This window comes from Muntiacus reevesi, chromosome 6 (genome assembly GCF_963930625.1).
Source record: "Muntiacus reevesi chromosome 6, mMunRee1.1, whole genome shotgun sequence".
Taxonomy (NCBI): domain Eukaryota; kingdom Metazoa; phylum Chordata; class Mammalia; order Artiodactyla; family Cervidae; genus Muntiacus; species Muntiacus reevesi.
In genome coordinates, this window is record NC_089254.1 from 51,787,706 (window position 1) to 51,800,781 (window position 13,076).

The 13,076-nt window shown below is 45.7% G+C and overlaps 2 protein-coding genes across 2 annotated transcripts; both read left to right on the top strand.

The window, feature by feature from the left end:
- Nucleotides 1-4,339: 4,339 nt before the first annotated feature.
- LOC136170313 (uncharacterized) lies at nt 4,340-9,924 on the top strand. Its single transcript, XM_065938475.1, is given in 1 exon segment — nt 4,340-9,924. A coding segment is annotated over 1 exon segment (5,229 nt). The 5' UTR covers nt 4,340-4,566; the 3' UTR covers nt 9,796-9,924.
- LOC136170314 (MLV-related proviral Env polyprotein-like) lies at nt 9,795-11,735 on the top strand. Its single transcript, XM_065938476.1, has one exon. The coding sequence runs from the start codon at nt 9,795-9,797 to the stop codon at nt 11,733-11,735; it is 1,941 nt and encodes a 646-aa protein (XP_065794548.1).
- The last annotated feature ends 1,341 nt before the right edge of the window (nt 11,736-13,076 follow it).

Sequence of the window (13,076 nt, forward strand, 5' to 3'; positions counted from 1 at the left end):
CCTTCTTGTCCCTTTTTATTTCCATCTTGGTTATGTGGGCAGTATTCCAGGTCTGCCTTTTGCATACTCTTCTGCTATGAAATTAAAGTACTCAAGTGTATGAACTCAAATCTTTAATGTGTGAATCTTCCAAGTATTCAAGTTTACACAAAGCTCAGTTTGATGAAGCCCTCTAGCATGTGAGAAAATAAATCTAAGAAACTTTTCTGATGGTAACATACCAGTTTTGCTGATTGATTGCATCAGCAGGGAGAAAGTGTTATCTGCATTGTTACTCTCACTTTCTCTCTAGCTAGATAGATGGGATATTAAACATGAGCTTGCCCCACATTTCTGGCCTGAATTGTTGGATGAATGTTGATGCCTCCATTTGAGATACAGAAGGAATTAATAATAGAAGAAGGGGCCAAGAAAAGGATTAAGAATGAAGCCAGTCTGCTGACTAGCTGGCTGGTGGTGCCATTAACTAAAATAGAAAATCCAAGAGAGAAGAATGGGGGACTGTAGTAAATTATGAATGGAATTTTGAACATAATAAGTTTAATATGCCTTTGAGAATGAAGGTAAATACATAACTCTTGACTTTAGAAGATGGTTAGTGTTAGAAAGAAAAATATGGGAGTTATCTGTATATAATTTTATGTATCTACAGTGACCATGTCACTGAATTGCTTGAAAGAGGAGAGAACATATTAATTCCCAATAATATTTTAAACTATATCTTAAAGAAAAATATGGTTGGTCCTCTGTATCTAGAGAGAATGAAGCAATAGCTGATACATAGGGCCAACTATCCCTGGAGAAGGAAATGGCAACCCACTCCAGTACTCTTGTCTGGAAAATCCCATGGATGAAGGAGCCTGGTAGGCTACAGTCCAAGGGTCACAAGGAGTTGGACACCACTGAGAGACTCCACTTTAGGGCCAACTATGGCATGCCACTTTATATATGAAACTCTAACATTTTCTGATTTTGGATATCCCCTTGTGAATATTAAGGGATAACTATAACGGTAATACAGTAAGGGATAACTGTAATGTGAAGATTTGTGTTTTCTTACACTTATGTAAAAGCCAAATAAAATTTTATAATTTTATAATATATTGATATTTTTATTGACTATAACTTAGAGCCTAAATAAAAGCAGTGTACTTGCTTTGCAAATGGAACATCAGCACAAGACCCTTGGCTTGACCAAATTTTTGCCCTAAAGTTCCACTCACGTAAAATTTTGAATCCATCATTGTTTGTGTAACATGCACATTTTTGGGATTCACTTTTATTAAGATATTCAAGACTTTGCTGGCTATATATGTATAGTTTCAGTATGCTTTAAGAGGAGTTCTACTTTTATTTACTCTTGAACAGTATATGAGATAATTCACGAGGACAGTAAGTAATTTCTCACTAAAATTATAGAGTGAATAGGAATAGAAGTATAGCATTATATGTTTCTGAAACCCAATCTTGTGCCTACTATTTACAATAATAATTGAATTTATAGAATATCATCAAGTTAAAAACATTTATAAATAACAATTTCAAATTTTATTGGTTACTCAAAGACAATGTTTGTATTTAGTCATAACACTACATTACTCTATAAGCTAATTTTTCTACTTGCCTCATTTCCATTTATATCATATTACTTTGTATTCAATTAAAATAAATTTACATTAAACCTAGCATTATGGTTGAGAGAAAGAATTTTTATTCAACAAGTAGAGGATGATTTTTTTATTTATATATATTTTCAGAATTATATTTTGTGAACTTTTCTTACAATATTATGAAATTTAAAAATAATGATTATAAACTTACAAACTTAAAAGCACCTATTGGATAGATGATTAAAAGTTTCAGCAATTATTGTAAACAGAATTTTGATAATAAATATTTGTGCCAAAAAATATCCTGAAGAAAGTGAAAGTGAATGTATTAGTCACTCAGTTGTGTCCAACTCTTTGTGACCCTATGGACTGTAGCCTGCCGAGCTCCTCTGTTCAATTCTCCACGCAAGAATACTGGAGTGAGTTGTCATTCCCTTCTCCAAAATATAGCCTATTCTATCCATGGTCTTTCAATAAGCTTTCTTATACTTGGTCATAAACTTTTAGCAACTTTCTTAAGAAATGCAAGCATGGTGCTATCTGTGACTGTGAGCTACTAGATAGATGAGACATCAATAAAAGAATTAGTCCTGATTTTCTGTGAAATACTTGACTTTAAATCATTAGGAAAATTATTTTTTAATATTATTCAGTGATTGAAACTCATTTCCTTATAAAATGTGTGTGCTGCACTGCAAGTAAACACTTTTAATAATATGCTTGTATGTTGCTTAATAGTAGGAAGTGTATCTTTTCCATTTTTGGTAACACCAGGCTTTGCAGATGGCACTGTGGTAAAGAATCTGCCTGCCAAAGCAGGTGACAAAAGAGACGTGGGTTCAATCCTTGGGTTAGGAAGATCCCCCCGGAGGAGGAAATGGCAACCCACTCCAGTATTCTTGCCTGGAAGATCCCATGAACAGGGGAGCCTGGCGGGCTACAGTCCACGTGATCACAAGAAGTCAGACATGACTGAATGACTGAGTGCACAGGGTATGGTGCAATTCTTAACATGTAGTAGGTGCTTTATGTCTGTCAGCTGATGGAAGACGCTTTTTTCTTCACATTTATTGAGTAGCATCTGTAATTCTCAAGTTTTCTTGCTGCTGTTGCTGCTAACCCTGACCCTAACCCTAACCCTAACCCTAACCCTGACCCTAAACCCTAACCCTAACCCTGACCCTAACCCTAACCCTATCGCTGGTGATATAAAAATGTTCTCAGTTTAGGCAGGAACCAGGGCTATGCATTTTAAACTGAGAGACTCTTAAAAATATTTTAACGAATATTCCTTTCTTCCTTCTAGATTAAGTGAAAAGTTATCTGCTCTGGAAAACATTTTTAAACTGAAATCAATCATTCATATCTAACTACTCAGCGAGAGTATAATAGTGCCTATATGTTGAACATCATTTATGTAACTTACAGCCTTCCTGAGCTGTATTCCATTAAAGAGATCCTCCTGCTTTGATTTGGTTAAGGTTTCTTCTAAAAAGAATGAAAAGAAAAAGTCTGAGATAATAATTAGTATTCAAGAGTAGACTCTGCAGCAAGGCCATAGTCTGCATTTCAGTGATTGAGAACTGAACTTTCTAAATTTTATTATCTGTTATTAGAATAGACTTAGGAACTTAGTCCATATATTTTTACATAAGCATTCCAGACATAAAGAGGATGAGAAAAAAGCCTGTCCCTTTCTAGTCCTGAGGAAATGTGTGAGGAAAAGAGAGATGTGGGAGAATATGATAAACAGATACATCCTTTCCATGAGTATAGCTACCAGTGGTAGCAAAATGAAGCCTTGAATGAGTCCATCACCATTTGGGACTCTGGGTGGAGGCACCCTCATAGTTTTCCTTTCTTTGTATCATCTTAGCTAGGTTTCAGCCATAAGAGAGTTATTTCAAAGATACAACCTGAAATTTTATTTTTTCCAGTTCACTTTTGCTCTTTCCTGTACATTTTAGGCCCCCGAGTAGCTAAGCATCTGACTGACGATGTGTCAAGACTTGGCAGTGTGCTGTATTTCTGTGAGTGGATCACCTAGGCTTATATGGAATGGGGCAGTCAGCTTGAAAGAATCTGAAAAACACCATGAAATTCCCTGGCCTGTGTAAATTTTCCACTTGCGCAGAATTTTCCGTTTGCAAAATAAGGATAGAGAAATGTAAACGGAACGTCTATAGGTTTCCCAATAACTGCACAAACAAGCCTGCTGTTTTCCGGAACCAACTGACGTCAAGCACCTGTACTCACAGATAAGATGACCCCATATGATACACATTATGTTACTTTTATGTTACTCATTCACTGTACTGGATGTGCTAACGGTATACATTATGTTATTCATTCACTGTACTGGATGTGCTGACAATGTGACTTCTGCTTATAAAAGTCAGCTTACACTGCTATACGGTGCGACTCTGCCTCCGAGGAGACTAGAGTCGCCCGGCTTGTGCAAACCGACAATAAAGCCTCTTGCATATTGCATCTGCTGGACTGTTTATTGAGTCGCGGGAGCTCCTCTCCGGAACAGAGACCTGACGTTTGGGTCTTACATTTGGGGGCTCGTCCGGGATCGAGGAGACCCCGGATTCAATACCAGACCTCAGCAGGAGGTAAGTCCGGCCGGCAGTGAGTTTGTGTTGACTGTTGTCCTTTGTGCTTTGTGTTTAGTACCCGTACGGTACGGGCTTAGTAGAAATTCGTGAAGCGGACCGACGGGTCATAGGCCTTCCGAATTTCAACCCTGGAGGACGCTCCGGGGGGGTTCTGAGTGGCTGGGGACGAGCAGGCCGTCCTCAACCCCGGGGGTCAACGACTTCGGCCTCTGCCCCCGTCTGATTCTTTAGTTGAACTTTGGCGCCGATACTGTGCCGCGCGGCTTCTGGTCTGCATTCTGTGTGTCTGTACTGTCTGTGTGTTGGTGTACTTTTGTGTCCCCCTTCCCTCCGGCATGGGACCCAGACTAACTACCCCCCTAAGTTTGACTCTAGAGCACTGGAAGGACGTCAAAGGACGAGCCAGTAACCTGTCAGTAGAAATCAGGAGGAAAAAGTGGCAAACCCTTTGCGGCTCCGAGTGGCCAGCCTTCAATGTGGGATGGCCTCAGGAGGGCAGTTTTAACATTGATTGTATTTTGCAGATCAAAGAACGGGTGTTTGACACAGGACTTCATGGACACCCTGACCAAGTCCCCTACATAATTACCTGGGAGAGTCTGGCCCAGGACCCGCCATCCTGGGTGGCACCTTTCGTGGCAGAAAAGCCGAAGATTCCCGGTGCCGATATACCCACGGCCCCACCAGCCCAGTCCTCTCTTTACCCCATTTTAGAAAAAGAAAAATTGACCGCCAAAACGAAACCAGTCATCCCGCCGGAAGATCCAGTTCTAATTGATCTCCTGTCTGAAGTTCCCCCTCCCTATCAACCCCCTCCAGTACCAGGTTCTCTGGCCAGGCCGCCCCCGTCCGCCTCCCCCGAGGCCCGCTCCCCTGACACCACCGGCCCAGCGGCGACCAGCGGGGAGATTAATACTTCATCCCCCGTCGCCTCCCGGTTGCGCCAACGAAGAGATCAGGGAGAGGGAGGATCGGGAGAATGGAGGTCCCAGTTATTTCCCTTGAGGACTGTGGGGGGACCAGGAAACCAAGTCCAATACTGGCCATTCTCGGCCTCTGATTTGTATAACTGGAAGACTCATAACCCACCCTTCTCTAAAGATCCAACAGCCCTCACGGGGTTAATTGAGTCCATCTTACTAACCCATCAGCCCACCTGGGATGATTGTCAACAGCTTTTGCAGGCTCTGCTGACCGTAGAAGAGAGACAGAGAGTTGTCCTGGAAGCAAGAAAAAACGTGCCCGGGCCCAACGGGGCCCCTACTCCCCTTCCAAATGAAATTGACGCAGCCTTCCCCCTGACGCGTCCGGACTGGGACTACAACACCCCTGCCGGTAGGGAGCAGCTCCGTCTCTATCGCCAGGTTCTCCTTGCGGGTCTCAAGGGAGCCAGGAGACGCCCCACCAATTTGGCCCAGGTAAGAGCAGTAACACAGGGACCGGAGGAGACCCCGGCGGCTTTCCTTGAAAGGCTCATGGAGGCATACCGTATGTATACCCCTTTCGATCCTAGTAGCCCCGAGCATAGGGGAAATGTCTCCATGGCCTTCATAGGGCAGTCGGCGCCGGACATTAGAAATAAATTACAAAGGTTAGAAGGACTTCAAGATTATAGCTTGCAGGATCTAATGAGAGAAGCAGAAAGGATTTACAATAAGAGAGAAACTCCAGAAGAAAGAGCAGAAAGGCTTAGGAAAGTGCAAGAAGAGAGAGAGGACAGATTGAGAAAAGAACAGGAAGAAAAAGAAGAGAAACGAGAAAAAAGGCGTAACAGAGAGTTGAGCAGAATTTTGGCCACCGTAGTTCAGCCTAGGTCAGAGCCAGGAAGGAGAGATAGGTTGGGAGGCAATAGGCAACCGAGAATAGACCGTGACCAATGTGCCTACTGTAAAGAAAGAGGCCACTGGATAAAAGACTGCCCAAAGAAACCACGGGATTTGCGAAGAGAATCCTCCAAGGTCTTGTCCTTGGATGAAGATTAGGACAGTCAGGGCCAGGAGCCCCCCCCTGAGCCCCGGGTAACATTAAAAATAGGGGGGCAGCCAGTGACCTTTATGGTGGACACAGGAGCTCAGCACTCTGTATTAACCCAGACCAACGGACCCATGAGCACCAGGACCGCGTGGGTACAAGGAGCTACAGGAGGAAAGCTGTGCCGATGGACTACTGAACGGAAGGTGCACCTGGCCTCCGGTAAGGTGACTCATTCCTTCCTCCATGTTCCGGACTGTCCGTTCCCCTTGTTGGGGAGGGACCTTCTCTCTAAAGTTGGAGCCCAAATTCAGTTTCATGAAAAGGGGGCCTCCATTACAGGACCCGGAGGGGCCCCCCTTCAAATTTTGACCATAAAGTTAGAAGATGAATACAAATTATTAGAGTCCAAAACCTTGCCAATGGGTCCCATCCAAGACTGGATACGGAAGTACCCTCTAGCCTGGGCAGAGACTGCAGGAATGGGGCTAGCAATGGGACAGCCGCCCATTGTCGTTGAATTAAAATCCTCAGCTACCCCCATTTCGGTGAAACAGTACCCCATGTCTGAGGAGGCTTACAAGGGAATCAGACCCCATATACAACGGCTCCTCAAGCTGGGCGTCCTTGAGCCCTGCAGATCAGCCTGGAACACTCCCCTACTCCCTGTCAAGAAGCCAGGTACGGGAGATTACCGGCCAGTGCAGGACTTGAGAGAAATAAACAAGCGGGTAGAAGACATCCACCCAACAGTGCCGAACCCGTACAATCTGCTTAGCACCCTACCCCCTTCCCATACCTGGTATACGGTATTGGATTTAAAAGATGCCTTCTTTTGCCTGAGGCTAAGTCCACAAAGCCGACCCTTGTTCGCTTTTGAATGGAGAGATCCAGAAGCTGGCCTGTCGGGGCAGCTGACATGGACTAGACTACCGCAAGGATTCAAAAATAGCCCCACCCTGTTTGATGAAGCCCTACATCAAGACCTGGCTGCCTTTCGGACACAACACCCCGCCCTGGTGCTTCTGCAGTATGTAGATGACCTGCTGCTGGCGGCCCCCACGGAACTGGATTGCAACAAAGGTACGGGGGCCCTGTTGGAGACTCTGGGAGAACTGGGGTACCGCGCCTCGGCAAAGAAAGCCCAAATTTGCCAAACTAAAGTGAATTATCTGGGGTACCAGCTAGAAAATGGACAGCGATGGCTGACAGAAGCCCGGAAACAAACGGTATCACAGATACCGCCCCCAACAACTCCCCGCCAGATGAGAGAGTTTCTAGGCACTGCGGGATTCTGTAGGCTTTGGATTCCCGGGTTCGCAGAAATGGCAGCACCCCTTTACCCCCTAACCAAGCAAAACACCCCCTTCCTTTGGGGAAAGGCCCAACAAGAAGCATTTGATAACATCAAAAAGGCCCTCTTGAGTGCCCCAGCCCTAGGGCTCCCGGACATATCCAAGCCCTTTGAGCTCTTCGTAGACGAAAAACAAGGGATTGCTAAGGGGGTACTAACTCAAAAGCTAGGACCCTGGAAGAGGCCCATCGCATATCTCTCCAAAAGATTGGACAATGTTGCGGCAGGCTGGCCACCATGCCTACGGATGGTGGCGGCCATTGCCACGCTTATCAAAGACTCTAACAAATTAACCATGGGCCAACCCCTTAAAATAACTGCACCCCATGCTGTAGAGACTATAGTCCGCCAGCCTCCAGACCGCTGGCTCTCAAATGCCCGAATGACTCACTACCAGTCTTTGCTGCTGGATACGGAGCGAGTGCGTTTCGGTCCAGCCGCCGCCCTCAACCCTGCTACGCTCCTCCCGGATCCCCAAGAAGGGACCCCACACGACTGCCAGCAAATCCTGGCAGAAGTGCATGGAACCAGGAAAGACCTCACCGACCAACCACTGGCAGACGCAGAGATCACCTGGTTTACGGATGGGAGCAGCTACCTTTTAGAGGGCGAGCGGAAAGCCGGGGCTGCAGTAGTTGACGGAGAAAACGTCGTTTGGGCCAGCGCTCTGCCTCCGGGAACCTCGGCCCAAAGGGCCGAACTCATCGCCCTCACGCAGGCACTCAGAAAGGCGGAAGGTAAGAAAGCCAACATATACACTGATAGCCGGTATGCCTTCGCCACAGCACATGTACATGGAGAAATATATAGAAGGAGGGGGTTGCTGACTTCAGAAGGCAGAGAAATAAAAAATAAAAGAGAAATATTAGATTTACTACAAGCCTTGTTCTTACCAAGGAAACTAGGGATAATCCATTGCCCAGGCCACCAAAAGGGAGATACACCCATTGCACGGGGAAATCGGCTGGCAGATATAACTGCTAAACAAGCGGCATTAGGCCCCCAAATACTAACTGTCTCACTCGAGTCAGCATCAAAAAATGATGATGATGCGGCACTTGTTTATAGTGAAGCAGACCTAGACTTTCTTCAAGGACTTGGGGCGGACTATGACAAGGTCCATAACAGATGGATATACCAAGGGAAAACAGTGATGCCTCAAAGCACTGCCAAGAGACTTTTGACTCACCTGCATAGACTGACCCACTTGGGAAAAAGAAAAATGGCTGACCTCCTAAATGAAAATAAATTAGACTATTACATCCCTCAGAGAGACTTACTGATACAACAAATTGTAAACGGTTGTGAGGCCTGTGCAAAAGTAAACGCTGGCAGACTAAAACTCCCCTCCGGAGTTCGAGCCAGGGGGCATAGGCCTGGAGTCCACTGGGAAGTGGATTTCACCGAGATTAAACCAGGCCTATATAATAACAAGTATTTGCTAGTGTTCATAGATACCTTCTCAGGATGGGTAGAAGCATATCCCACAAAGAAAGAAACAGCTCAAGTTGTGGTCAAGAAGCTCCTCGAAGAAATTTTTCCCCGATTCGGCTTACCTAAGGTACTCGGGTCAGATAACGGTCCGGCCTTTGTCTCCCAGGTAAGTCAGTTGGTGGCCAAATCATTGGGGATTGATTGGAAGTTACATTGTGCCTACAGACCCCAGAGTTCAGGACAGGTAGAAAGGATGAATAGAACAATTAAAGAGACCTTAACCAAATTAACGCTGGAGACTGGCACTAGAGACTGGGTTCAACTCCTACCACTGGCTTTATATCGAGCCAGAAATACCCCTGGCCCACATGGGCTCACCCCGTTTGAGATCATCTATGGAAGCCCCCCACCAGCTACATCCTTCTTTGACCCTGATGTCCTTGCGACTTCCCCTACCCTGCAGGCCCACCTACAGGCTCTGCAGCTGGTGCAACAAGAAATTTGGAAGTCCGTATCAGCCGCATACCGTGTGGATAACCCTGTTTCCTGTCCCCACCCCTTTAAAATCGGTGACACAGTGTTGGTGCGGAGACATCAAACCAAGACTTTGGAACCTCGCTGGAAAGGACCCTACACCGTCCTCTTGACCACTCCTACCGCACTAAAGGTAGACGGGATTGCAGCATGGATACACGCTTCCCACGTAAAAGCTGCACCCGGCCGCTGCTGCGAGGAGATGCCAGAACACGGATGGAAACTCCACCGCACTCAAAATCCTCTAAAGCTAAGACTTTCTCGCTTATAATGATTCTACTATTTGTCCGGGGCGTCTCGTCCTCGGTTCAGGAGGGCGGGAGCCCCCACCAGGTGTACCGTATCACCTGGAGAGTTTTCAACACAGAAACCGGAGAGACAGCAACTGAAACTACCGGTGTAGCCCCAGTCTCCATGTATTTCCCCAGTTTGACTGTAGATCTGTGTGACATAGTGGGAGAAAGCTGGGATCCCAATCCCCAAGAGCCCTTCCCTGGATATGGATGCTTACACCCTGGGTGGCGGGTAAAAACCCGAGCACTTGACTTTTATGTATGTCCGGGTCACTCACGGACCCGTCCTGAAGTCCAGAGGTGCGGAGGGCCCCCAGAGGGATACTGCAAGGCCTGGGGATGTGAAACAACAGGAGAAGCTCACTGGGTACCCTCCTATCCAGCCCGGGATTTAATCACAGTCAAGAGAAAGCCGCTTAGTGGCTATACAGGGCCGGGGCCATGGGTTTGTGGAAAGACTGGACAAGAAAAGGACTGTGGGCCTTGTTATGATATCAAAAAACAGAATATCACTGGGGCAACCCCCGGGGGCAAGTGTAATCCCCTACTCATTCAGTTTACCAGCAAGGGGAAAACAGCAGATTGGAGTACCCTAAAAACCTGGGGGCTAAGACTACATCGGGCTGGCTATGATCCTTTCGCCCTATTCTCCATATCCAGGACCATTGCCCCAGTAAGTGACCTTAGACCGATCGGGCCGAATCTAGTATTATCGGATCAGAAGGCCCCTACTCAGATCGGACCCGAAACCAGCAAAGCAGCCGCTGCCCCACCCTCTCCCTATATTACCCACGCCTCCAAGGGAGAAGAGACTGGAGATCCCGAGATGACTGTAGCCCCTACTCTTACTAAACCCCCAGGCTCAGGAGATCGGTTAATGAGTCTCGTAGAAGGAGCTTACAAGGCCCTGAACGCCACCAACCCAGCTGCCACTGAGGGATGCGGGCTCTGCCTAGCCACAAGCCCCCCCTATTATGAGGGACTGGCCACATTGGGAAACTTCTCCAACACCACCCGGGCCCCAGACCAATGCAACAATCCCGGCCTACACAGGCTCACTCTGCCTCAGGTAGGGGGACAAGGACTCTGTATTGGAAAGGTCCCCGCTGACCATGCCGGGCTATGCAATCAGACTGTTACGGTAGACCCGGGAGAATACTATCTGGTCCCCCCCAACAATACCTGGTGGGCATGTAACACCGGGCTCACGCCCTGTGTGTCAGCCGCTGTCATGGACTTAACCCAAGATTTCTGTGTACTCGCTCAAGTGATGCCTCGTATTCTTTACCATTCTGAAGAAGCCTTGTTAGATACTCTTGAACATAGACGAAGAAAGAAAAGAGAACCGGTTATGACATTAGCTCTCTTGCTTGGACTTGGGGGAACTGCAGTGGGGATCGGAACCGGGACGGCCGCCTTAATACAAGGAGGCCAGCAGCTAGCCCAGTTACAGCTTGCCATAGATACAGACCTTAGAGCAATTGAAAACTCTATTTCCCTGCTTGAAAAATCCCTTACCTCCCTGTCGGAGGTGGTACTCCAAAATAGAAGAGGGCTAGATTTGCTATTTTTAAAGGACAAAGGCCTTTGTGCTGCCTTAGGAGAAGAATGCTGCTTCTATGCTGACCATACTGGGGTAGTAAAAGATTCCATGGCAAAGCTAAGAGATAGACTAGACCAGCGGCAAAAAGATAGAGACGCACAACAAAACTGGTTTGAGGGATGGTTCAACAGGTCCCCCTGGATAACTACCCTAGTCTCTACTCTTATAGGACCCCTTTTTATACTCTTGCTTTTGCTTACTTTCGGGCCTTGCATTTTAAACCGCTTATTACAGTTCATCAAAAATAGGCTATCGGTGGTCCAAGCACTAGTGCTCACCCAACAATATCAAATGTTAAAACAACAAGAGCCCTGAGTTTTAAGATTAAAACTAATGACAAAGAAAAGGGGGGAATGAAAGAATCTGAAAAACACCATGAAATTCCCTGGCCTGTGTAAATTTTCCACTTGCGCAGAATTTTCCGTTTGCAAAATAAGGATAGAGAAATGTAAACGGAACGTCTATAGGTTTCCCAATAACTGCACAAACAAGCCTGCTGTTTTCCGGAACCAACTGACGTCAAGCACCTGTACTCACAGATAAGATGACCCCATATGATACACATTATGTTACTTTTATGTTACTCATTCACTGTACTGGATGTGCTAACGGTGTACATTATGTTATTCATTCACTGTACTGGATGTGCTAACGGTGTACATTATGTTATTCATTCACTGTACTGGATGTGCTGACAATGTGACTTCTGCTTATAAAAGTCAGCTTACACTGCTATACGGTGCGACTCTGCCTCCGAGGAGACTAGAGTCGCCCGGCTTGTGCAAACCGACAATAAAGCCTCTTGCATATTGCATCTGCTGGACTGTTTATTGAGTCGCGGGAGCTCCTCTCCGGAACAGAGACCTGACGTTTGGGTCTTACAAGCTTACTGTTTATAGCAGCAATATGAGCAAAAGTGAGGCTGAACCCACTAGGGGAGAAACCTACACATCATAGAGGCCAAAAAAAAAGGTTCACAGTTTTCTTATTCACCTCTCAGCACAGGAGGACCACAGAGCATCCAGAAACTAGGCACTCAAGGAACACAACCAGAAGGCTGGCAGAGCCAGACTACTTCACCAAAGGAACTTTCCACCCCTGTCACCCTAACCCCATACCCAGATGCCCTGTTGGAGAGGAAACTGGGAGGCAGAACAAGAGTAAGGAATCTGATAGACATGATAGTTTCCTGCACTTTCTGAATATTACCCAATATATTATTTCAATTGTCCTACTGGATTAAGTTTTAGATAAGCTTCTCTGAATAAACCAGAGGAGGGACCTCTTAAAGAAGACCAGATCAGCTACATAAAAAGTAAAGAAATTGTATGCTCTCTAGAAATTAAATTTTGTAACCCACTTCATATATTTATTAGAAAAAATGAAATTTATTCTTCCCAAATATTTAATTGTACATCTATTCTTTTCATATCTTTAATAGCAAATTCTATATATATATATCTGTCTTTGTACTAGTCTTCAAGGTTGCTCTACAGAGTACCACAAACTGGGTGGCTTCAGGAACAGAAATTTACTTTTGTATAGTTCTAGAGCCTAGAAGTCCAAGATCAAGGTGTTAGCAGAATTGGTATCTGGTGAGACATCTCTCTTTGGTTAATTCTCACTGTATTTTCAAATGAACTTTTCTTGGTGTAT